At 39.6% G+C, this 27,770-nt stretch overlaps 1 protein-coding gene across 1 annotated transcript in view; it reads left to right on the top strand.

Annotated features, from left to right (window-relative positions):
* SCGN (secretagogin, EF-hand calcium binding protein) overlaps nucleotides 1-27,770 on the top strand; it is a 49,832-nt gene that overhangs the window by 5,853 nt on the left and 16,209 nt on the right. Inside the window, exons 3-7 of the mRNA XM_011966485.1 lie at nucleotides 3,889-3,981; nucleotides 7,278-7,367; nucleotides 11,419-11,475; nucleotides 11,908-11,985; nucleotides 24,482-24,537. Of these exons, the coding sequence (XP_011821875.1) occupies nucleotides 3,889-3,981; nucleotides 7,278-7,367; nucleotides 11,419-11,475; nucleotides 11,908-11,985; nucleotides 24,482-24,537 (374 nt within the window). The remainder of the gene's footprint in view (nucleotides 1-3,888; nucleotides 3,982-7,277; nucleotides 7,368-11,418; nucleotides 11,476-11,907; nucleotides 11,986-24,481; nucleotides 24,538-27,770) is intronic.

Below are 27,770 nucleotides of genomic sequence, written 5' to 3'. Positions count from 1 at the left end.
ACACTGTGTGTGTATATATATGTGTGTATATATATACTGTATATATTTATATATATGTGTGTGTGTGTGTGTGTGTGTGTGTATATATATATATATATATATGATTTCCAGTTTATGAGAGCAAGTTTTCCAAGCTAGGGTAACCTTTGGAGGATGCCTTAAGTCATACTCACCACTACCTTTGGTCCTTCATGAGGAAAGGAGGCTACTCAAAGGAAGACAGAAGACAGACAGACTGTCATCTCAGGGACCTGTTAGACTTGCTCTGTCTTAGACAAATGATACAGGCATTATCTCTCATTTCTTCATTTGATGCTTTGGTTCCAAATCACTAAAGTATTTTTTCACATTTTTAGTCTGATGTGTGTTCATTTAGAAAGGTATTCTTTTTTTTTTTTTTTTTTTTTTGAGAGGGAGTCTCACATTGTTGCCCAGGCTGAAGTGCAGTGGTGCAATCTTGGCTCACTGCAACCTCCGTCCCATGGGTTCAAGCGATTCTCCTGCCTCAGCCCCCCGAGTAGCTGGGATTACAGGCACGTGCCACCACGCCCAGCTAATTTTTTGTATTTTTAATAGAGACGGGGTTTCACCATGTTAGCCAGCATGGTCTCAATCTCCTGACCTCGTAATCCACCCACCTCAGCTCCCTCAAGTGCTGGGATTACAGGCGTGAGCCACCACGCCCGGCTGGTATTCATTTTTTTTTTGTTTTTAACTAGACCCTTCACTGTTCCCCATTTATAATCACCATATGAATATGTTTGGTTGATGTTTACAGAGTCAGACTGTCCAAGTCCTCTTATTTTAATCATTTTGGGTTTCTAAATACAGGACCAAAGCCAGAGAAACAGCAGATGACCTTGATATGGCTAGGATACACAGATTCATTTGATGGATACATCATCTCAATCACAAATGCTAGTGGTTTGGGTTTATAACTTCAAAAAATAGCTATACATATAGATGCTATTTTTTAGTTCTTATTCATATAATTTTGTTTTTTTTTTTTAGAGACTCACCTTCACTACAATTTATTTCAAATAAAGTTTATTGATCACTATTTATTATCCATTTGGGAACTATACAAGCCATTAATTCGCTAACTTCTTTCTATTGCATGAATTTCATCTATTTATCATCCCCTGCAGCAAAAGGCAACAAGTGAAAAAAAAAAAAAAAGGAAGTACAATTCTATCTTTATACTTACTGACAAAAGTTTGTGTATGATTGAACAGGGAAGAGGCAAACTACTGACTGACATGAAACTTGGCAGTTCCCTATATATCCAGTATCCACACCAATCCTGGAATTTTAGAGAATCAGATATTAGAGGATCCAATAGCTTAAATTATATCAGCTCACAGCACCTTTTCTACCTTATATCGAACATTTGCTATGCACCCACCTCCTACAATGAGTTGGCACGATGGATGCCAATGTCAGGGGTTGAGGTCTAGCATAATGCCCAGAAACTTCCCTAGCATTAAAATTGTTCTTGCTGACCAAAGTGTTCCTTGGTTTTCTAAGAATAGGCTTTCAAACCTTCAGGCTCTTATAATATTTAAAGCATCTGGTTATCTAACTAGTTGCCAGAACCTATCCTGAAAAATCCCCAAAGCAAGTCATCAAGCCTTCCTTGCATTTTGTTTGAACCATTTCTCATTTATTAACAACTTAATGCTGGAATGCAATGACTCCATTAGGTGTTCTCTGCCTCATCTCAAGCAACAACAAGGTGTGGTGGAAAGTGCACTAGACCAGATATCAAATGTGCTGGTTTCAAGATTGTTCTGCCAGTATTCAGCAGCATCACCCTTCTGGCCCATTTTCTCATCAGTAAAATGAAAGGGGAGTGTTTCAGATCCTTAGAAAAGATTGCCCAGCATCCTCTGATTTTTTTCTCCTTTACTCTTTTGCTTCTAAATCATGAAGACTAATCTGAATGAATCATATGTTTTGATTTATAGTGCAGCAATGGATAAAATTATCATGAATTTGAGTATTAGTCTTCATATGTTAAGATCTGGAAGGTAGAGAGTTTGTACTACTTTTCTACTAGATTTTCTACTCCCTGAAAAACATTTGCCATATGCAGTCTTCCCTGGGTTTTATTCCTGAGAGCAACATGTTGTGCCATGCTAAAGTGTTTTAGGACATTTTGTTCTAGGAAGGACTAAAACAGAGCCTGGATTGTTCTGGCAAGTTCTTTGCCATATGCAAGAGGTCAACTGAAGCGATGACAGCCTGAGGGGAAGAGGTGAGGACTGACAGCCCCTCCGAGTCAAGAATACAAAAAACCCAAAAACATTTTCTCAGCTAGTGATGGGAAAATGATAAAGGAGAATTTCCATGTAAGAAGCGGGAGCACAAAAGAAAAAACAAGTTTCCCAAAGAGGAAGAAGCTAGTAGGCCAGCAAGGAAGCCAGGGGCTGAAGGGTATAGTACATTTTTTTCTGCCTCCCAGGGCCTTTGTGAAGATCCAGGGAGATAATATTTGTTAAAGAGCATGGCTTAGAGCCCATCCTCTGGCTGGCACTCCAAAAATGTTTATTTACCTGCTCTTCTTTCCTATTCTTGTGAATTGGATGTAGCAGTTGTTAATTCCCCACCACACTTCTCTTTCCACCATCTCCTCTCTTCTTCCATTAGGGAGAGGTCCCAGTGGAAAGGAAGGCTAGACAAAGATGCCTTCCACCAGCCTGTGATGGAGGGCAAAGACCAGGTCTCTTTTGCTGACTATAATGTCACCAGTGGCCAGAATTGTGTTTGGCACATGGTAGGTGCTTGATAGAAAGCAGTGTTTTCTGAATTTTGTACCTGAAGGCAACATGTGGTGGGCTAAAGTGTTTTAGGACATCTTGAACCTGGGTTGTTCTGGCAAGTTTTTCGTTATCTCAGGATGTTGCATCACCAGCACATGCTAGGGTTATTCTTGAAAAATACAAGTAAGAAAGGCAGAAGAACTGAGTCAGCCCAAGGCCACCCAGATAACTGTCCTGTACACATGTGCACAGATGATGCATCCAGAGAGTGTCCTGAAGGCTGAGTCACTTCCACCCCCAACACCAACAGGGAGGGTAGTGAATCAACAGGATTACCTCTTCTAAGTCCCTCTAACTTACAGTTGGAGGGCTTGGGACCAGAGATAGCATGATAGTATTAAGGAGAATGAATTTAGCATAAATTTCAGCAAGTCTAGAATCTTAGAATTGGGCACTCTTTGGGATTATCTATGCTTCTCAACCCTTGCATTAGAATTCATTATTTATTGTTGGTTACATATGTCACTTTTACTGTAGTAACCATAAAATCCACCAGAGAAGACAATTAAGGTTCAACGTAGAAGGGAGTTGTAACATCTTTGGTTAACTCAGCAATTACCTTATTACTTTGGTCTCCTCTTTAATTATTTCTCCCTTCTCATTATTTTTTTTTCCTTAGAGAATACAAAAGAAGATTAAAAAGGAGTTACATACACCTGTGGGCCCAGAACAACTGGACTTTTCAGTTAAAAAATGTAAAACCTTTGAGTTACTGGGAAGAGAACCTGTAATTACAATACAATCTTTTGTCACAACCAAATATAACACTGTTCAAATTTGTTCTTTCAGCACCCTAGTCTCTAAGCTTCTTTTTATCAATATTTTAATAACTAATTAACTGTAAATTGTACCTAGTCAAGATTCTGATTAGTGCTTGGTTGCTCAAGAAATCTCCAGCATTGCTCTTTCTTCTACAAAAGGATAAAATCACTTTAAATGGCCAAGGAACCTGCTTTCCAGGTTCGAAAAACATAATTATCATGCCGTGTGTTTTGAATATTTGCTATCCTAACTATATCTTTGAGATCCCAGTGGCTTTAATGTGGCTCTGTTTGGTCAATTGCAGGACACAGTCATGAAAGCAAATTTGCACAAGGTGAAACAGCAATTTATGACTACCCGAGATGCTTCTAAAGATGGTCACATTCAGATGAAAGAGGTACGTTTCATGACTGTATCTTTCATGACTCTACTCTTCTTGACTGTTTTTTTCTTTACTTTGTCATCTTGGGCTGTAATATTCTTTGGAAGACAATGGAAACTTTACATTTGATCAGGAAATTGGAGATTTCTGAAAGGCAGTTGGCTTAGATAACATTTTAAAAGTAATCATCTCTCCTTTTTCATCTACTTAGTAACAAAGAGTGTGCAATTCTTTTATCATTTTATTTAGGTCAATTAATATTTGTACCTATTTTATAATTGGGGAATTGAAATGATAGAGGCCTTTCAATTACTTGATCCACCATTTGTCTCTTTATATAGTGTCCTGTTCAAACTGAGCAGTGATATAAGGAAAATCTGAAAATAAATAAGGTTAAACTTCAGCATCAGCTCCCAGTGGAGATGGGAAAGATCTATCCCTAAGATCATTAAAAGCATGACAGACAATAGCTGTCTTTACTTCAACTTAATCCACTTTTATGGAGCACATACTAAAGCATGTAACTATGCTACGTGTGCAGCGCTGTGGATGGTCTACAACTTACCTGATCATTTCTCCTTCCAGTTACAAAAATGTTTACAGTTTAGACAGGACTTCCACATATATTTTATTATTGTATTCCCGTAGTAGTTCAGATGATGATAGGCATGGAACATTAACCCTATTTTGCTGATAAGGACTTGAGTTACTTTCCTAGAATGACATGACCAAATAAGTGGCAATGGTTTTAGTGGAACTCTGCTTATAGATAGGAATCTATACAGGTTCATACTATGTAGCTATAAATCTGTATGTGAAAATGAGTCAATCTGAAACTAAGATATTTTTTCATAGTCAAAACTGCCTGTTAGACATATTACCTGACAATGGGAGAGCTAGTCTCTTGATGTTGTGACACTGCCATATCTGAGCAGTCCATATTATTGAAAAGAATAATAGGACAATTTCTTCAGGAAGTTATGTTAATAGGGCAGGATAATTTCCCTTTATAAAAAGTGTGCGTGTTCACCAGCAGACTGCCTTTTCAGAAAACGAATAAACTAAACTCTAGATTTATGAGTGTAGCTGTTTCCAAACTTTTAATCAAAGGCAAAAGTATATATGTAACCAAAAATTATGATTATACTGGATGTAAAAGTATCAATGTGTGCATCAACAGAACAGTAAATGCAAACAGCAGGTTAGGCGTACTAAACAAAAGATTCATAACTACATGTTCACTGTTGTAATTTTCCAGACCCTGGAACAGAGCATAGCATATAGTAGGGCTCAGTATTTCTTGACCTAATTAATGAGTGAGCAAAACATAGCAAATAACTGAAAACTATGTCATTATCTTACTAATAACAGAAGACATTCCCCAGTAATTGGCCAACCATTTTTGTCTTGTAATTCTGCATATGAGTGTCATTGAGGTTGTTGTTTGTACGAAAGCTGATGGTGCATGACTGCATCGTTCCCAAGGCTCCTTAAAACCTTATGAGTCTGTGAGTCTAAGGAGCAGCAAGGCCTTTTGTTTCCCCTACATTCCCTTGCTGTACTATTGACCATTTCACTTACTCCAATTACAGGTAGTCGTGACATAAAAATCAGCCCACTTTGGCTCATGTTGGATTTTCTAGTAAAAAACAAGATGGGAAAAAGGCCACCGTTAGTCTCAAAGAACAGTTCCCTGTTCCAGTTGACCCTGTGTAGGTTGATGGGAAAAGCATGAAGTCAATATGGTGGAATATGAAACCTTAGGCAAGTTACTTAATTTCTCTGAGCCTCAATTTTATCATCTTCACCAACATGGCAGTCATCATTTATTGACTATTTGATATGTATGAGGTATTTTCCTAAACAGTTTATAAATACTGGCTCATCTTACTTTTAGTCTTCCCATCTGGACCAGGATATCAATATTATTATCTCCATTTTCCAAAAGAGGAAATTGAGGCATAGATATATTAACTAAATTACCTAAGGTCAAATCATTAGTAAGTAATGGAGAAGAAATTTAATTTCACTCTAAAGCCTATCACTTACACTTTGAACTGCACTGCCTCCCATTGACAAAAAGGGGATATTTATACTCATCCTGAAAAACTGGTGTGAGGACTTAATGAGATGATAACTAAAAAGCATCTTGCTGGTACCTGCCATGTAGCAGGCACTCAAAATCTGGTAGTTATTGTTAACATGATGTGTCCTCGAGCTGACCCACATCCAATTAGAAAATGTGAATGAGAATGTGAGCTAATTAACACCTAAATCCCTTCCGGAGCATCTGCTGTGGACTCACTCTGTGGTATTGTACAAGACACTGAGCAAACTACCCAGTTAGAGAAGAAATGACCATTGTCTATGGGAACAGCTCAGAAAGAAGACAACATATACTACAATACCCTAGGCTTGGCAATGAACACAGCCAAACCTGAAAAAAGTATTATAACTACATAGGGGAACAAGATATTATTATACCTTTGTTCAAGGGAGTGCATGAAGTAAATCAGTCAAACTGGTGCTCATATTAAAAAGCTGATTGGCTGAATTTATCATACTTGAGTCAACTGTTGCAGTATCTTATAGACACTAATAATGTAAAAGAATATAAACCATAGCTAACACTCAAGTATCAAGCCAGGCAGCAGTTATTCCTGCTTTTGCACTGAAGTACTGTATATATACAGCATCTCACCAGTAAACCATAGTGATTAAAAGTGTGGGCTTGAGATCGCCAAGCTGAAATACTGACTTCATCACACACTAATTACAAAATGTTGGCAAGTTCCTTATCTCTGTATAGACCAGTTTCCTGCACCGGAAAATAACAGTAATGGTATATTGTGCACCCTATAGATTGTTATTAGGATTAAATGAATTAGCATATGCAAGCATTTAGAATAATGCCTGGCAAACATAAGCATTATTTGCTATTTTTATCTTCTGTTACTATGGAATTAAATTAATTCAGTATTGGAAGTTCTTAGAATAGTGCCTGGAACATATCAACACTTAACAAATTTATTATTGATATTAATGTTATATTCATCATTATCTTAGATTTTAAGCTCGTGGAAGGCAGATATCCATAGCGATTTATACTTAGTAGGAGTGTGATACTTTCTGAAAGAATAAATGAATCAAAGAATGTCAATCAAGAGCACAGAACTGCAAACTGAGCTGTTCATCCTGGAAGATCTGAGACCTTCCGCCCTGGAAGACGTACCACCATGCCTTTTACCAGAGAGCATTCTTAAATGGACACTGGCCAGGGTCCCCGACTGTTATTTTTTCTGTTCCTTTAGCTTGCTGGTATGTTCTTATCTGAGGATGAAAACTTTCTTCTGGTCTTTCGTCGGGAAAACCCACTGGACAGCAGCGTGGAGTTTATGCAGGTGAGTGCTTGGTTATGTCTTTATGGAGAAAGAGGATGGAGACAAGGCTATGATCTTAGCCACCTGCTGTGGCTACCACCACTCCTGCCCAGTGGTCAAGGGAGAGCTGAGCACCGAGGATAAGACCAAGCAAAAAATGCCTTAGTGATGAGTGAGGACTTTGGTCCCAAACCCCAGTGTTCTCTCAGTACTGTCCTGGGGTGCTCCTGAGCTGACAGGCTCCTTTAGTTTGGGCTGGAGGAAACTTTAGACAAGAGGCCAGGCAGGTACACTGAAGAATGGAGAGGGAGGGGAGGTGGGGGACTATGGAAAGGAGAGCAGGTGCCCCATCTGAAGCCAATATCCCTATGGAGCTTCAGCCTTTTGAGAATGCTGTCTAGAAATCTAGACTCTAGAAAATGGCGGCAACTAATTTTAGTTTTGAAGGCATGATGATACAGAACATAATGTATTAGAGTGCTGGTCCAGCCAGGAGGCCTTCTGTTTATAATCATGGGAGAGTAAAAGCTAAAGGCAATATCAATAACCTCTCTTACCACTTTCCCTCTGGCTACCCCTTCTCTCAGCCTCTCAGTGTTACTGCTCTGTTGGTGAAAAACAACAAGGGAAGGGCAGATAAGGGTTTCCCCAAGGCCAGAGCAGCAGATTCAAGACAGCCACTGCATCCAGGGCCCCACAATGGATACAGTTACCATGTCCCCATTTAGGAGATAATAAGTTTTGCATAGGCAATTTACAGAAGAAATTCTGAATGGACCATGAATTTATGCCAGTAACTCAAGAAATGCAATAATTTTATGGAAAGTAATTTTGGAAAAATTCAATCACGATCCTTTAAAATTTCATTATTCACAGTTAATTTTTTTTAATTTAATTTGTCCTGGCTGGGCACGGTGGCTCACACCTGTAATTCCAGCATTTGGGGAGGCCAAGGTGGGTGAATCACCTGAGGTCAGAAGTTTAAGAGCAGCCTGGCCAACACTGTGAAACCCCATCTCTACTAAAAAAAAAAAAAAAAAAAAAAATACAAAAATTAGCTGGGCGTGGTGGTGGGCACCTCTAATCCCAGCTACTCAGGAGGCTGAGGGTGAAGAATTGCTTGAACCCAGGAGGCAGAAGTTGCAGTGAGCATAGATCGTGTCATTGCACTTCAGCCTCAGGGACAAGAGGGAAACTTGGTCTCAAAACAAACAAACAAACAAAAAAAACCACAAAAATTCTACTTTTTCAGGCATCTATTTTATGGCTATAATCAGAAATGTAAACAAAAGTTTTCTGTACAATGATGTTCATATAATGTTGCAGTGTCACTTATAGTTCAAACTAAAAATAACATAAATGTGTAACAATAGTGGAAAAGTTAGTTAAATTATGATATATTCATATAATTCATTCATTCTACAAATTCTTATGAGCACTGTAATATGCAAGGCACTGTTCTAGGTGCTGCAGATTCATTAGCAAAAAACTACAGTATTGAACATTATTGATCACTGAAGATCAAATTTTCAAAAAATAATTAATGACATGAAGGAAATGCAATATAATATTAAGAAACAAAATTGTATATGGAATTTGATCTTAACTTTGTTTAAAAGTTGTTTACCCTGAGGCCTGAATAAATAAGATAATAGGTAAGTATACACAAATAAATATCGGTTGTTCGTAAGTGGTAAGATTTCAGGTGATTTTATTCTTTGTACTTTTGTATTTTCCAATTGTGTATAAAGTCATAATTATTTAAAATGTATTTTAAGACATTTTCAAAATGATTCTAATTGTGTTTAAAAACAGTCAGATAACATTTTTAATAAAAATAACAAAGAGACTGCCCAAGCGTATAGATAATATGACCCCAATTCTGTTTTTTAGTGTATGTTGTAGAAACATGATAGAAATGAAACACATAGAAACAATAAGTAATTATCTCAGGAGAGGAATTTCTGGAGATTATAAATTTTTTCTTTTTGTATTTCATTAATTTTGTACAGTGAACATGATTTCAGAAAAAAAATCATGAATATAGAAAAATAGTATTAAAATGTTAGGCCTAGTGTAGCCTTGAATAATCTTGAGAAGTGGTAAAAGCACATGGCCCTATGGAGGCTTCTTATCTTTTTTTTTTTTTAAATTCTACTTTTCCTGCCTTTGTAGTTTGTCGATTTTATCTGTAAAGAAGAGCTTTCCCTTTCTGTACCCAGTTTTTAAAACTATCATTGTAAATTATTCGTTTTTAAAAATTAACTGTCTTATATCCCATTACATTCTACATATTTTAAGAAATTCTAACTTTTCCCCTGAACCACAGGATCTTAACACACTATAACTCTTACTCACCAACTCATGTGCCATTATTGTCCAGAATATTAGTTCTATCTTGTTTTCTTTAATCCCACAAATTTTATGCAGTCAAGATTTGTTTCAATTTGCCCATGTGTCACCACATGTCATATTGCTACCATTGTCTTTGTTCACCATTCCTTTTTTGTGTATCTCAGATTTCCTTCTTCCTGTTCCTTCTTCTTCCTAGAGTATATTCTTTATTGAGAGTCTGCTGGTAATAAACTCTGCTTCTGTTTGTCTGGAAATGTCTTTATTTTGTTTTTATTCTTTAAAGATAGGCTTGCTGAATATTCACACAAAAATCTTTGGCTCTCCAATGACTCAGCTGTAGTAAAACTACACAATAATTTAGATGGAAATTGCTGGAGAATGGCATTTTAAAAGCATGCAAAAAATTTTAAAAATTATTTGAAATTCTCATAGTTTTGGCATATTCATACGATAAAAGATATAAATCACATTTAACTCATTGATTGTGTAAATTGGACTAAATTCAGACATAAATGACAGGGTCTGAAAGGAGTGACATTTCTGAATTGTTATCACTAAATATCAGCACCAGTGTCGACATAGCATCAGTATCAACATCTCTTACTATCCCTGCAGAGTCTGAGCTCAGGACACTGATTGTGATTAATAATTAAGGTTCCTGCAGTTGGTTAATACAGAACACAGGCAATCCATCTAGGATCTAAGAAAAATCTGTCAATGGAAAAAAAAACACAACAACTTAGTGTAACCTTTCATTTTGTACAAGAGTTAGGGAGCTTGCCAACTGATGTGAGGCTTGTCCATGGAATAATCAGAGGTGGTGAGAGTAACAGAATTTATTAAAGAAAGTAGTTCAGTGCTTTCCTCAAAGAGTTTCAGCTGTTCTGTCTTCCAGTTCAGTAACTGCATCTTCAGTTGGATGAATGCTGGCCTCACACTAATGAGAGGAGTAGCTTATAACTGGGAATTATCAGTTATTTTATTCCCTCCATCAGAGACAAGACCACACAGGCAAGATTTCTTAGGGGACTTTTCTGCAGTGTAATTTTTTAAAGTTCATCTTTCATTAAGGTTTTAGTTTTGAAGCTTTAGTTTAAAGCGGGCACCTCGATCTGATTTTCCACCTGTGTGGGTCCCATGATTTATTCCCTGTCTACCACATGTGCAGTTTTCTCATAAAACTGCAGACTTTGTTGCCAGGGACCAGCAGATATACTTGGGATAGGCTTTGGTTTCAGTCCTACATTACCACTCTAAGTTTGTGCTTTCCTATCATGTTGGGTCTCTTAGGAGTCCTTTCACTTTCTTGTGATCTATGCAATGTAATTAAAAGTTATTTACATAGGATGTTGCATTTTTAGGTATTTAGTACTGAGGAGGTTTCTTAGTTTGTCATATTGCCCCGAATTGAAGTTCATCACTTTGTATCTTTCCATTCTGAACTTTCCAAAAGAACCCTTTCGATTAAAGCCCACTCAGTGGGCTTTCATTGAAACCACTGTGGTCCTCCTTAAGTGGCTCCAAGTGAATGCAGTGATCCATTTCTGGTGGATTCTGCCCAAAATTGCTGTCACCAAAGAAAGCCTAAAGTTTCCCATCAAAAGTGGAATTTCCATTCAGTTAAGTACTGTTTTCAGATGCTGAACTGTGGTAGATACCACATAATTATTCCAACTTATCTGAGGATAAATGAATTAATGACTTTTGTGTATTTCAGATTTGGCGCAAATATGACGCTGACAGCAGTGGCTTTATATCAGCTGCTGAGCTCTGCGTAAGTGTCACTGGGTGAAGGGGTGGGTTTGTTTATCATTGGGAATTTGATATGTGTGTATCATGAGTTTGATTTCTGTGGGCCCAGGAAAGATGTATTTGAATATGTTACTCAAAAAATACATACATATGTACATATATGTATATATATTCATTTTTAAAAGGTTTAGAAAGTGCAAGTCACATTGCTGTCTCTGGAAAAGAAGCATAATTGAGCATTTATGATAACTTTTTCATGCTGGAGCTAGTCCCTGGGCCCCGTGAGCTCCCTATGAACAGTGACAGCCCTCAATTCTTGGATTTATTGCTTGCTAAAAGCATTTTATTTCCTCCTGGAAACAAACAACCCACAATTCTTGAAATAAGGCCTTTTAAGACCTTTGCAGTTTATTTGCCCACTATATGAAGTATGACTCTTCTCTTGGCGCCACAGAACTTCCTCCGAGACCTCTTTCTTCACCACAGAAAGGCCATTTCTGAGGCTAAACTGGAAGAATACACTGGCACCATGGTAAGTAATGAATAATTACTCACTACTCCATGAGTAATTACCTCCATGAGGACAGCTCCCCCACTCCCTCCCCAGACCCCAGAAACAGTGTCTGCTAGAGAGGTCATCCTTGAGAATTTGAAGGCTAAATGAATGCAAGAGGAAACCTCAACTCTGAAAAACACTGGCTAAAACTGAACTCTTGTAGCCTCTCTCTTGTGACCAGGTTGTATCTATTTGAGAGAGAAAGCTGTTCACCAGTCTGTGGGGAAACCTGAAAAGTTCAGTCAATATTAGGTTTCTAAGCACCAGGCCAATAACCTCAATGTTAATTGAAGTCACATGGAAGCAAGTAAACATGGACTTAGACAATCAGTACCAAACAGATGGAAGCTGCGTCTCACCACAGTGGATGATTCTCCTCATTTAGCATGTTGATTTAGTGCAGCTGGAGAGTCAGATCGATGGAGGATGCATGTCCTACCTCTGCCACTTACCAGCTATGATGTAAGAAAACTGTCAAGCCTCTCAACTTTATTTACTTCTCCTATAAAATGGGGATGAATAGTACCTAATTTCTGTGAGGGCAAATGCGTTGATGCATTTGAAGGACTTGCATACTGTCCAGAATACAATGAGTTAGCTCTTATTGCAGTAGTTGTCATTATTTCACATTCCCCTCATGTCATCGTTGTTCCAAGTGACCTTGAGACTATTTTTGTGTCAAGCTCCATGGAAAGTGGTGAAGTAGGAAGCTGCCTTTGGTGAACTCATCCTCATGTTCTGTTTCAACACCTAACTTGATGCATTTCTCCCAGTACTCATCAATGATTTGTATTAAATTGTATCTGGCTCCTCTGTCTTTTCTCCTCCCCTATCCCTTTCTCATCACTAGGTGTGTGGTTCATTCCTATAAAAATCTTCAGGTTTCTTAATTAGTAAGCATGGAAATTTGCTGATAAAGCCTTAATTACTTGTAGGATTGTTATATTTATTATATAAAGAGTTATTGAGCAGATTCACCTCATTGAGCCTTATGGTGAAGTCAGGGATACATATTACTGAGAAGAGTTTGTTAAAATGTGTACCACCATGTTGACCTATTTGGGCTTTTAATTGGTATTTCCAAATACTATAATATTTCCAACAACTTCTCTACAGTGTTGGTATTATTCATGCAATTTTATATATCTGATGACTAAGGCTAAGAAAGCGTTTTAAGTGACTAAGTCACCACCAGGTTGAGTTCTTAAGCTCATTTTAAAGATCAGATAACTGAGAAAAAATGTTCCTTAACTAAAGGCATCTGTTAAGCTGGAAGCTAAGCTCCCCTGATTTTCAGCCCTGGAGCTTTCTCTACTCTCCCTCTGTACTCTGCTCTGAATGTGCCTCCAGTCAAATGAGTCTGTGTTGGGAAGGAGGCAAGTGCTCTTGACCCTGGTAACTTGTAATTGGCCTAGACAGGAGAAAGCAAATGCCAAGGAGAGAATCAAATCTCAGGGCAGGATCTCAATTAAGGAAATTATTCAGCCTCTTACTATGTTGATTTGTTTTAATAGCATGCAAAATGATGTCTGAAATCCTGAGTAAATATGTGCTCAGCACCAAAGGGTGAAGTGGGAAATCCCCCAGCAGTGGGAAGCAGTTTCCCAGCTACAGGAGAATCTCTAGGTTCCTTTTGACCTAAGCTCCAGTGAAGCCCTCTAATAGAATGAATACTATGAAAAAGGAAATTAGATGGAAACTGCTTGGGGTACGGAACAATAAGGAGGTGTTTTTCTAGTTCAGCATATTTTTAACATTGATTTAACAGAATGTTAACACTGGCTGTTGTTATCTTGATTTTATCGACTTATAAAACATGACCTACTTAATGAATATATTTTCATGTAGAATCTCCAGCATGTTGCCAGTATTTCTTTGACTATCTTTGACTCTGAGGAGCTTGCCCCCACCTCCAACTAACCATACTAAACCACTACTCTTTTACTTCTTAATATAGCTCAGCTTTTTTCCCCTCACTTTTTTCACCTGGTTCTTGCTCATCATTCGATATTCAGTTAGATATCAACTTGCCCTAAAAGAAATCTTCTGTAGCCTTCCCTCCACGGTGAGCCCAGTACCCCTTCTCTGTGCCTGTGTAGTGCCTTGTGCATATCATCATCTTAGCTTCTCAATAATTTAATTCATTCCGCAAATATTCATTACATATCTACTATGCCCCAAGCATTATTCTAGTCAACAGGGATTCAACAGTGAGCAAAATAGACAAAGGAGAGACTGACAACAAATAATAAACGTAATTAATAATTCATTATATTGCATAACAGAGGGAGATGAGTGTTATGGAAAAAATTAAAAAGTGGAGTTGGGCCAGGAGTGGCAGTGCTAGCAGGAGCAGTTGGGGTAGGGGACTGGGAAGAAGGGGTACTTTTCAATAAGGTGGTCAGGGCGGCTGAGAAGGTGAGATGTGAGGAGGGACTGAGGGTACAGGAGGCACAGGGCCCCTAGTGCAAAAGCGCGCCTGGGATTTTTAAGAACAGGGGAGACCAGCATGGCTGGAGCAGAGCAAGAAAGGATGAGACTAAACGGCAGCCAGACCATCATGGGATTTTAGCCCATCGTGAGGACTTGGGGTATTAGTTAGATGGAAAACGGCTAGAGGGCTATGATGCAGAGGATGTCAAGATTTGCCCCCTTGATTGAGAAGAGTCCTCAATGGGCAAGTATGGAATCAGGAAGATCTGCTGAGAGGCCATTGTTGCCATCCAGGTGATGGAGGATGGCAACTTGGACTCAGTTGGAGTGGCAGAAGAGGTGAGAACTAAATATATTTTGAAGATAAACTTGAGAAGATTTCCTGATGAATCACGTGGGAGTCAAGGATGACACTGATGTTATCTGTTTATGGCTCTTGTACCCCACTAGCCTGTGACTCCTCAAGGGTGAGGACAGCATCTAACCTTCTTGTCCCAGCCCTCACATGGGACCTGACATGTAGTAGGCTACTTAATGCATATTAAACTGAACTTTCAGTTGTTACCTAATAGCCAGCTATGATGAAACCATGACAAAATAAGGAACGTTTGTCTTTGGGAACCTCCTATCTCCCCTGTCAGTGTTTCTTATGACCCTGTGCCCCTATTATGGCTCTTGCTCCCTCTTGGGTTGGAGGGAGCATATTGCATATTGCTTGGAGGGTTGCATATTGCACATTTCAGCATTTTGCACAGACCCAATCTTCCCCAAGCAGAGCTTTATGCTCTGAAATTCTCCTTTTCTCCTCTCCTTTAAACCAGACCTGCCAGGGCAGAATCAGAAAGGGTACAGTATGTGGTTGAAGAAAGATGATGCACATCACAAATCAGGCCAGTTGCCCAGAGCTTTTCCCTTTACAGCCATCAGGCTTAAATTAAAGAAGCTTCAGGCTGGCATCACCTTACAATGGGATGTCCTGAGCTCAAGAAAATTTGGCAGTATGCAACATTTTTAGCTTAGATTCATAAGTCTAGAGTCCTGGGAAGTAGCTGAGGGAAATCAGAGTGATCTTACCCAATGTTTAAGTATCTAGTTTGAGAACTGTCCATTGGCCAAGACAGTCCTGTTATTCTATGTCTGTTTCATTGCCAACACCTCATAGCTCTTCTGCTCATGTGTGCTGCAGTTAACTACTCATTTTGGTTCTAAATTGTCCCATGGAGTCAGGTCCATAATCAAACAAACTCCAAATGGCCCCTGTGTTAGGCCATTGTTGTGTTGCTATAAAGAAACACCTGTGACTGGGTAATTTATAAAAGAAGGTTTCATTGGCTCATGGTTCTGCGGGCTGTACAAGCATGATGCTGGCATCTGCTTTGCTTCTGAGGAGGCCTGCAGGAGCTTTTACTTATGGTAGACAGTGAAGCAGGAGCAAGCACATCACATGGCAAAAGCAGGAACAAAAGAGAGAGAGCTGAGGAGGGTGCCACACACTTTTAAACAACCAGATGCTGGGAGAAAGCATTCACTATAGCAAGGACAGCACCAAAGGGATGGTGCTAAACCATTCATCAGAAATCTGCCCCCATGATTCATCACGTCCAACACTGGGGATTACATTTCAACGTGAGATTTACAGGAGACAACATCCAAGCTATATCAGCTTCTCATTGACTTTTTATGCACTGAGATGACAGCCAAGTGTGGAGGAAGCTGGTGAAAGAGTTTCCACCCAAAGATTTGAGTTTGATTAGAAGACAAAATGAGTTCAATGAAATTTTGACCAATCGATTTCATTTTTCTTCCCTAAGTCATAGAGGTGACTTATACTTTCCAACAAACAGATTTTGGAACTTGATAGTTGATTTTTTAAATGACTTTTTACATTTCCCTAGAAACTTCTGGGTGTACTAACTTTTAGGAACTTAGCTTTTTAAAAAACGACTTCTGCATCCTGAGCTCTGATATACTAAGCGTGAAATCACGTTATTGCTGCTTTAATGGATTTTTATTGAGCAATGGACATAATCATGGCAATACTGTATTAAAGATTTTGTTCTGAGGTTTAGCATCAAATGCTTTACTTAAGAGATGTAACTTATTAAATGAATTCAAATTGATCTGAATAAGGATTGGCACATTTAAAAACTGGCTGAAGCATGACTAATGAGTGAGTTAAGGCAGAATGACCAATCAGAAGAGTGAAGCAGAGGTCTGCACATCTTGTCTTATCCTGATTCCTAATTAATGTTCTGGACAAGGAAGGAGACAGCCTATTATTAAAATCAAATTATGGTACTGAATTTAGAGGTGCTGCCAACGCCAGGCAGGAGGAAAGATTTAGCTGTCTGGATAGGATATTTTTAGATAATATTTACTTTTGTTAAATGTAAGCTAATATTTCTGGCTGATGTTAAATCACCTACTAAATTAGAGCGGGAAACTTGAACTTTTATAAAATAACACATTTAAATCTGAGACTATGGTGGGGTGGTAAATTAAAGAAAAATAAAAAGAAAGAGAAATAAGTTTTCCTGTATTAGGCTGACTTGTCCCAGAGGCAGCAATAAGCACAGCCCAGACCCAGGAAAAGTCTTGATAATACTATCTAATGTGCTCTGGAGACTCTCCCAGCACTCCCTCAACATACGGAGAAGAAAAACAAATTTTCCTTTATTTTATGGAATGAGTTTATAGATTCCTGTTCTCTATAACTAGTGACTTCAGGTATTCTGTTTTATCTAAGAAGTACAACAAAGGTCATAAGAAGCCTGAGTAGGCCTGAACTACAGCTGCCTGGGTACCATAGTGAAGGTTAAGAGATAAGCCTGTGCCCAGGCAAACCTAGATAATGGACACCTGGGTTGCTTGGTAACAGTTATGTGCAATCCTAAGTTTGTCCTGCCTCTGTATCCCTGCTTTCACGCCACTGTAAGCTTGCTTCAAGCTAGCCCATCCCCTTTTGTAAAGTGTATGTAAAAGTCAAGTGCTGTCTTTATTCCGATCCCAGTCTTTTGGACGTGAGTCAGCTGGGCCTGAGTGCACTTAATACTCTTCTGTTTCAACCCGAGGTCACTCTCATCCTCCTAAATCCCACAACAATGGCAGACAAAGAGAATGATATGAGTTTAAGCTTGTCCCCATCCATGATCCTGGTCTTGGCTCTCATATTTCATGCCTGGATTAAAGCAGCTCATATCTGCTTCCTTCTCTGGGTCTAAGCATTCATCACTGTGATCCAGGCCAACCTGACGCTCGTCTGGGCTCAGTCCTCAGATCTCTTCTCTTCTATGTCCACTCTCACTCGCGGTAATCTCAACCAGTCTCATGGTTTTGAATACCAGCTAAAGGCTGACCACCCTTGATTTATATGGCTGACTCAGACCACTTCTCTAAACTTCTTGGATACACTTAAATATGTATCTCTACTTGAACTGCATGCCTAATATACATTTTCAACATGTCTCAAATTGAAATTCTGACCTTTCCTCAAAGACCTGCTCCACTACTGGTCTTCCTCAAGCTTTCAAGTTGCTCAAGGCATGACACTTGAAACCATCTTTGATGCCTCTTTCTCTATCACTCCACATCTAACTGGCAAATCTTATTGAACACATTTAAATTACATTCTAAATCTTATCATTTCTCACCCTGTTCCAAGCCATGATTATTTCTCAACTGAATTGTAAGATGCTTCCCAGCAAATCCCCCTATTTCCACTCCTGTCTCTTACCATCTCTATGAAACACAGCAGCCAGAGTGATCCTGTTATACTATGAGTCAGATTATGTCATTTTTCATATCAAAAACCTCCAAAGGCTCTGTCTCTGAGAAAAAGCCAAAGTTCTTACACCACCTGCTCACACCCCAAGTCATCACCTTTCCCATCTTATCTCCTTTTATCTCCTCCCCAGTCCTAGTCTTGCCACACTATTGCCTGTCATACTTTTGGTTACTCTGACATGCATGTATGTGCTGCCACAGGTGCTTTGCACTTGCCATATTCCTGCCAATATATTTTTAACCCTGGTATGCATTTGATTTACTTTCATCTCTTTCAGGTCTTTATGAAAAAGCCACCTTTTAATTGAGGCTTTCCATTTCCATTCTATTTAAAATTGTACCCCCCAACTTGCTATTCTATATGCTACTTAATTTTTCCTACAGAGCATTTAACGTAGGTAACGTGTATATTTCACGTTACATATGTAAAGCAGTCAGTATTTTACTTATCTGTCTTATTTTCCTTCCCCCTTTCCATCTCCTCTTTCCAAATCAGCTCCATGAGAGCATGAATCTTTGTCTGTTCAGTAAATAGAACAGTGTCTGACACATAGTAGGCACTCCATAAATATTTGTTAAATGAATGAACGCATGAATAAATGAATGAATGATGTCAGTCGCCTGTGCATGGATCTACAAAAGTTTAAACTCCTATTTATGGCTTTCAAGCTCTTGCATCATCTGGTCCCATTCTCTCTCCCACTCTAACTTCTCTCCTCCACTCCCAGAACAGCCCTCGTCCTCCCTGGTGACTCTCTATGGCTAACCTATTGCTTCATGTGAATTTCTATCTCGGTGCCTTTGTTCTTACATTTGCTAGTCTATAATGTCTTCCTCTCTTCTCTCTGCCTCATTTCCAAATCCTATCCCTCCTTCAGAACTTACCTGAATTCTTATCTCCTTCCTCAGTCTCCTCCAATATCCTGTCACATTGCTCTGTCTCTTTTTCTCAGGGTTAAGGAGATAATGTTGAATCTTATTAGTTAACGTATATTTCAGATATTTCTTTTTCACTCTTCAATTACAATTGTATACTCCTAAAATCATGTACCATCTTAATAATTGGGATGTCCCATAGTGTGTAGAATGTTATTAGACATAGTAATTACCTGACAAATAATTCTCAATTGATAATATGGGAGGGGGTTCTAAATCTTTTTTGGAATAGCATATGGCAATAATTTCCAGGCAGGAATGAGGATCTCCTTTAAAGTTTTTTAAAAAAAGAACTGCTGGCCGGGTGCAGTGGCTCGCGCCTGTAATCCCAGCACTTTGGGAGGCTGAGGCGGGCAGATCACAAGGTCAGGAGATCAAGACCATCCTGGCTAACTCGATGAAACCCTGTCTCTCCTAAAAATACAAAAAATTAGCCGGGCGTGGTGGTGGGCACCTGTAGTCCCAGCTACTCGGGAGGCTGAGGCAGGAGAATGGCATGAACCTGGGAGGCGGAGCTTGCAGTGAGCCGAGATCGCCCGGGCGACAGAGCGAGACTCCATCTCAAAAAAAAACAAAAAAAACAAAAAAAAGAAAAAAAGAAAAAAACTGCTAAAGAATGATTTTTCCAATAATTTATTAAATAAAAAAAAGGAAGCTGCAAAATAGTATATTGCATATGGTCCATTCATCAAAAAACTAGATAGATGTGATATATGTGTGTGTACATATATACACATATACTTGTATGCTTAAAAAGTTTCTGGAAGGATCTATAAGACTCTGTGAATGGTAGTTACCACTAAAACAGGCAAGGGAGGGACTCACACTCTTGACTCTGCTCAATTATTTGCATGTTTTTCACCATGGGCAGGCATTATACTAAAATTCTTCATTAAGAATTGTTTTAAAAAGTCACAGACTTCCTCTCCCACCACATGACAGTAGTTGTACTTTGAATCTACTGTTTAAGAAAATATCTATTGACAGGAAGTTACCCAGTAATGATTTTAAGTGACTTTGCATTTTACAATTGCTACTGCACCTACAAAGGTTTGAAAAACTAAAAGATTATTCAATCTAAGGAGAATTCTGAGTAACTCCAAAGTCCCTGAGGAGTCTCTTGCCAGAGAATGGGAACTACCACACTTAGAATTTTAAGGCATTTGTTATTAAGACATTGTGTTCCATTTCTAGGAGCCTTGATAGCACCTTTCAGGTAGCTAATTTTCAAAAATGTGTGGATGGAGTATGAGTGCAAGTCTTGGAAAAGCAGTGGTAGAGGTAAGAAGAGTGATGAAGGGCTCTTCTCCACCTTTCAGCGATTGCCCTTCAGAATGGAAGGCACGCCCCCTACCGCTGCCATCGTCAACTGCCACAGCCCTCCTGGAGTGAATTAGGATAAAGAGGGAGGAAAAAATAAGGCCTATATTTATTTTCTTTTTTAAAAAATTCAATAAATAATTATTGACTGCCTATTATGTACTAGATATGTGCCAAGTACTTGGGGGCATATCACAAAACAAAACAAACATCCCTGCCCTCATGGAGTTTGCAGTCTAGCATTTATTACCAATTTATCTGCATCCCGTCTGTGATCCTGTGCAAGTCACCACAACTCTCTGTGCTTCTGACCTCAGCTGCCCAATGGGGAAATAAGCAGGACTGGCTCAGATATGGGTATGCCTGGTGTTCTGTAGATGTCAACATGACACCCACCCTCAACCCACAAGCCAAGCAGTAGGTAGGGCTGGAAGTAAATTGGAAAAGGGCAGAGGGATTTGAACCAGGTCATCAGGGGTGCTGTGGCGGTGGTGGGCAGGGCCCAGGCTGGCTACATGCACTGTTGCTGTTATTGCATTTCAGTGGCTGCCTTGCTCGCTAGGTCCTTGGCCTTCTCCACAGCTGTCAGTGCTGTCTCCTTTGCCTTCCCTTTGGCTTCCTTTGCTGTCCCAGCAGGTGTTTTGGAAGGTGCATCATCTGGCAGCTTGGCCAAGATATATTGAAAACTCTTCACAGTTACAATCATGTTGTTTTTGAAAAGAGCATGACCGAGTTCCTGGATAGCTCTGGAGATACTAGATAAGCTAGAGAACACCCAGGCTTCCCTGAGGATTTCGGACTAGTGCAGTTCTCAGAGTTCACACAGTAAATACATCGTTCCTCCACCACCATCAGCTTGGCATGGTTGATGCTACAGGTGAAGGTGGTCACTTCTGATTCTGTGGGTGCCCGGTAGAGTCCTCCAGGATGGACACTGGGTGAGCGTCATTGGCAACAAATAGCCACTCAGTCTAGCAGGACATCCCATTGGTCTTGGTCAGGAGTCACTGGGAGAGGAGCTTCTGGGCAGGGGTCACCTCCTCATATTCTGTTTTTGGTCAGAACATGTTTGCTACAGGAATTTGACCACCAATGTCACAAGGCAGTGAACATTTGGTTTCAGAAATTCTGGAGCCTGTTCTGGCCTGGGAATACTTCATCATCATTCCAGCCAGGGTAAATGAGCACCCGTGCAGCTTCAGGGCATGGAGCCCAGTGGGAAGGGGTGTGTGTGCAGGGGATTGAAGGGGAGCTGGGTTGTGGGCTGAGGGCTGGCAGGGGCGCTTGCTCATGGAACTCAGGCTGTGACCAACCTGCCACTACTGCCTGGAGCAGTTGTCAGGCACTAGGCTTATATCTCTTGGTTTATAGTTAAAGGTAGAGAAAATAGATAGAAATGAACTATATAAGTGTGAGTCCAGTGAAGTGAAAATTGGCAGTCTTAGAGTTGACTCAACTATCATGAAGTTTCTATTTCTTTAGAGGAAATTCAGACTACTGAGTTGGAGGGAAATCCACATAGTTTTTTTCTAAAAAGAGGCAATTAGAAAAGGTAAATACCACATCTCCGGTATACTCTATGGCACCAGATTTTTTTTTTTTTTTTTTTTAGATGGCATCTCCCTCTGTCTCTCAGGCTGGAGTAGTGCAGTGACGTGATCTCGGCTCACTGCAAGCTCGCCTCCCGGGTTCACACCATTCTCCTGCCTCAGCCTCCCCAGCAGCTGGGACTATAGGCGCCTGCCACCACGTCTGGCTAATTTTTTTGTATTTTTAGTAGAGACAGGGTTTCATCATGTTAGCCAGGATGGTTTCGATCTCCTGACCCTGTGATCCGCCCTCCTCGGCCTCCCAAAGTGCTGGGATTACAGGCGTGAGCCACTGCGCCCGGCCTGCACCAGATGTTTTACTTCATAACCAAACATGAAGCAAACCAAATTCAGGATGAGATACCCAGACTCTATAGAGCTAAGAGCCTGGTTTTATGGAAAGAGCTCTGGTGACAGATATGCTTAGATTAAAATCTTGCTTCTTAAACAACCTACTTCAATCTTTCTAAATATCAGTTTCCTTATTAGTTACATGCAGATTTTTTTTGACCTTATAAGGATGTTGTGATAATTAAATGTTATAACATATAAAGTATTGAGCCCTCATAAATGGTCTTTATTATTGTTTAAAAATTAAGAAGCCATTATGTCTCAAACAAATATGCCAAGCATTCAAAATTCACTAAAGGTTATGCTTGCAAAGAAGCATAATGTCTTAATGTCACACAGGATTTGATTTCTAGTCTGCTGCTACAGGCATGCTTCAAGATTCCCTCATCATTAATATTTGAACTTAGAGCTACAGAGGCCCCAAGAAAGTAGACGAGCAGATACAGTGGAATATGTGTGCCATTCATTCTCACTGGTATACACTCAGAGATGGAAAAATTAGGCAAATGATTTTTTTCCTGATTCTTATTCTTATTTGAGCCATAGCCAATTTTCTGATAGGTAGAAGCATAATTTAGCACACTGATGTTTAGTTCATCCTAGGCCAATTTCGAGCACGGGATTGTTTTCTCTTGGAGTAAGTTTGCACAGCAATGGACTTAGGCCCACGTCTTTCAAGGTGAGTTGTTACTTGCTTAAAGCTCAAGCTGACCTAGCTTTCTATTAAGATAGAACCTCTCATAATGAAAGTGTCACAGAAAATAACTCATGGCTCATCTTCTAGCAAAGTGTATCCCCATCAGACTTTTTACTGGATTCTGTATAGTGTTTATGTTTAAGGGACATAATTGGACATGTAATATGTCCAAATGTATAAAAATATAACCTGTGTTTTAATTCTGTAATACACATTTTTGGTGCCAAAATAGGGATAATGGGTTTTCAAATTCATTTTAAATATTTGAAAAAACTGTATTTGCAGAGAGAGGAAGGATGGGGGACTAATGTATCTTTTAAAGCAAAAATCTGTTGTATATATTTTCAGATTATCTCGCTCCCTCTTTTTCCCTGTGCAGCCTCCTTATATGGATATGTTTAGAGATATTCTGTAGCATTAAAATGTTGTAAAGTCACAAAATTCACTCACATTTCAACTCAGATGTGCAAAGAAATCTATCTCTTCTATTTTGCCCAAACCAATCTTGTGTTTCTAATTTGTGGTTAGTGCAGAAATTTTTAACTTTTAGTCCTATATTGTTTAAAGTTTAGTCTGATCTAATAATGTAAACAACTTCTTTGGACAATGCTAAGTCTCTCTATGAAAGGAAAGGTTCAGCGTCAACACCTTTTGCCTTCATGGAAACATGAGGTTTTTCCTATACCCTATGACAGTACCCTATGATATGAGCCCTCCAAGCCCTCCTTGGTGGCTGATATGCTAAATGAGGGCTATAAAATAATTTCAGAAAACCTTGACTCAAACAAAGAACCCACATTTCAAGCTTGTAATCTTTATAAAAGATTTTTATCTGTTTTGCCTGTCAGAGACTGGTAGTTGTTGCTGCTATCCTCCAAATAAGTAGTTTTCCTCACATGGTAGGATTTTATTATTCTGTCCCTTTGAAGGTGGGTGTGGTCAGGGATCTGCTTTGGAGAATACAATTTTAATAAGTAAATTATTTACTATTCTTTCTTTCTGCAATGACAATCAGGAATGTGGCCAGATGGTCACTACTTTGTCATTCCATGTCACCAGAGTATAGACAACATGAAGTAGACCTGCCAGCTAACCCTTGATTCTCATATAACATGAATGAAAAATAAACCTGTGTTGTGTTAAGCCACTGAGATTTAGGAGGTTTGGTTCCTATGACTCATCCTAACAGAGAGGCTGACATGCAATTCCTTCTGTGACCAATACTAATTTTCCCCCAGGCAAGTGGGCTCCTCAGCCAATTTAGGCAAATATGTAATCAGAAGAGCAAAATAGTAAAGTGTTTTAATAACTTTCAGAATTAATTCCTGTTACAAGTACAACCATTTTCCCTTCTGCATTTCAGATGAAGATTTTTGACAGAAATAAAGATGGTCGGTTGGATCTAAATGACTTAGCAAGGTGAGTTACACGGAAATGATATCATACATTCAGAAATACCTTCCTAGGGGCCTGATGACATCATATATTTCCTTTTGAGACTGGAGATCAAGCCTCACTTGGAGTCTAAAAGAATAGGCACATCTTACCAAATAAGCTGAGTAATTCTAAATCTTTTAGGGTAACAGATTCCTTCGTGAAGATAATAAAAGTTCGTCTCTCCAAAATGTACAACGCATAACATTTTCACAAATTTTATGGATGGGTCATGGGAAAATCCCCCTACCCTTAAAGACAAGACATTTATAGTCTCACCTTGTGACTTCATGACAAAAATGTCCCAAATCCCATTCACTGGCTCTGGGAACGTTGAGCAGTTATTTCAGGACACAGGACTACTGAGCCAGATGCCAGATGCACTCTGTGGTCTTGAAGTGTTGGTGTATCCTCAGGGAGGCACCAAGTGCCTGAAGGCTAGAAGTGGAGGAGGACAGGATAAAAGCAGAAGTGGCTCCGTGTCCATGAATATGTTGTCTTGAGAGTCTGGTGTTGTGGCATGTGATTGGTGTGTCAGTATGTTTTGTTAAGTCCAGCTGATCCCAAACAGCATGGAGTTGTCTACAAAAAAGAGAAAGACATTCTGAGCAAATAGTCAGAGTTGAAATTGGATCTGGAATACACAGATACACCCGTTATAGGGGAGCAGCTATATATAATACCAGGTACTTCAGGGCAGCGCTTGATGGTAATTGTAAATGGCGCAGCAGTTACAGGCTGCAGTGCAGTAGCAAGTATAGCTGGGAGGGAGGAATTCCAAGGACTGAGGCAAATTTTTAATGATGAGGAGGTAACTCGACAAAGTCACAAGAAGATGTTGGTTTCATCTCTTAGTGGACATTAACCTGAGTCCAGAATCACCAAATCCCATACCAGCTATCTCCTTTCTTGGCAGCTACCTCAGCCAGGTTTTGATATCTGTGAAAGGGGACTCACCAGGAAGAATATCTCCTCAGTAACAGCCAGGATGTTGACCTCAGTAGACTAAATGGCCTTCTATCTGTGCCTCATAGGAATTGCGAGGCAGCCTGTGTGTCCTCCTTGGCTACTTTTTTTAGGACCTTCGTTCTAATTTTGGCCACATTGATATAGAAGAGCCACTGAGGGACCAGCCAAAGAGGGACAAAAGTGTTTCTCCATCAGGCCTGGCACAGAAGGCATCTTGCCTCTGCTCCCTGGATCCCATCTGGTTCTCTTGGTCAATAGAGGCAGGGTTCCTCTCAAGTAGAGGTCAGAGAGCTATGTGAGAGAGCCAATCCCAAAGCAACCAAAGAATTCATTCAGTAGATGACAATCTAGATGAAAACAAAAGCTTGCAATCTCGTGGTTCCCTTCACCAAAAGCATCTATTCATCCATGCACTGATTCAGTTGTGCACACCTCAGAGTAGTGAGAGTTGAGGAGCCCTGTGTGCCCTGAGAGGCTGGGGTTAATAAAGGGCTCAGAGCGACTGCTCTCTGCCCTCTTAGTCCATATCCAATATGACCTACCTATGTATACAATGCTAAAATAACTAACATCATGCACAGACTGTAACTTATAAAGGCGAAATAAAAGGAAAGCAGCTAGTTATACAATAACGCACATTTTAGTGTATAAGTGCTTACATACAATCATAGTGAAGATATAATGAAGTGATCACATGCTTTCACCTGTGTAGAATTATAAATGGGGCAGCTGAGATGCTAACTGATACAATTGTGGCACTTTGGTAAGTCAGGTGCTGTTGATATGATTTCATGAAATAATAAATAAGTATTGACAGAGTTCCAAATGAGACAAAATACATTCATCTCTCAACACAATTCATCTACCATGTGGAAAATTTATGTAAGTAGTAAATTATGCAAACCTTGAGTTTTTATGCAAATAAGAATTCAGTTCCAAGCACAAATAATTAAAAGCAGGATTTTTACAGACACGATTGCCCCCCTGGACATTTGAAATTCAAGTGAGACATGGGACAATTCTTCATTCTGTGGAAATTTCCATGTAATGCCAGAAACCTAATATCCCTGGCCCTATGCACAAAATGCTAGTTGTGCCCCCTCTATCACTGTGATAACTAATAGGGCCTTCTGCATATGTCCAAACACTCTGTAGAGGCGGGTTTGCTATGGTCCTGCTGGTAGGGCGGGGACTATGCCTTAACCCCTTGAATAACTTCTCACTTGGTGGAGTGTTGTGCAATGAGGGGGATTCAATGAGTAGTTGTGAATTGATGGAGTTACAGTAGCACTGAACAAAGATGCAAGGCAGCAAAATCAGTTAGTACAGTCTTCCCTAAGTATCCTCTGGGGATTGGTTCCAGAACCTCCGCAGATACCAGATACCCAAATCCTCGGATGCTCAACCCACAGTTGGCCCTGAAGAACCCACAGATATGGGGTGCCAAGTGTATTTCAAAACCAGTTTGATATGGAATTTGAAAATGAGAACTGTGGTAAGCAGAATAAAGATGTCCACATCTTAGGCTGAGTGCGGTGGCTCACACTTGTAAACCCAGCACTGTGGGAGGCCAAGGCAGGTGCATCACTTGAGGTCAGAGTTCGAGACCAGCCTGGCTAACATAGTGAAACCCTGTCTCTACTAAAAATACAAAAAAAAAAAAAAAAAAAAAATTATTAGCCCGGCGTGGTGGTGCATGCCTGTAGTCCCAGCTCTTCAGGAGGCTCAGGCAGGAGATTCGCTTGAACTCAGGAAGAAGAGGTTGCAGTGAGCCAAGATTGCATCACAGTACTCTAGCTAGGTGACTAAGCGAGATTCCATCTCAAAAAAAAAAAAAAAAAAATGGTGTCCACGTCCTAATACCCAAACTGGTGACTATTTCATGTTACAAGGCAAGAATGAATTAAAGTTGCAGATATAATTAAGTTTGCTAATCAACAGACTTTAAAATAGAGATTATTCTGGATTATCCACATTGGGCCCAATGTAATAACAAAGATCCTTTAAATATGGAAGAGGGAGTCAGAAGGTCAGAGTCACAGAGAGATTTGAAAATGCTAGTTGCTGGCTTTAAAGTGGAAGAAGAGGCTAAAGAATGTAGGCAGTCTCTAGAACCCGAAAAAAGGCAAGGGAAGGGATTCTCCCTGAGCCTCCAGAAGGAATGTGGCCCTGTTGAGAGCTTGAATTTTGCCCAGTGAGATCAATTTCAGACTTCAGCTGCAAGTGCTGTAAATGATTATGGTCATTTG

Source organism: Mandrillus leucophaeus, unplaced genomic scaffold (assembly GCF_000951045.1).
Source record: "Mandrillus leucophaeus isolate KB7577 unplaced genomic scaffold, Mleu.le_1.0 Scaffold760, whole genome shotgun sequence".
Lineage (NCBI taxonomy): Eukaryota > Metazoa > Chordata > Mammalia > Primates > Cercopithecidae > Mandrillus > Mandrillus leucophaeus.
This window is presented reverse-complemented; position numbering and strand designations above follow the sequence as displayed.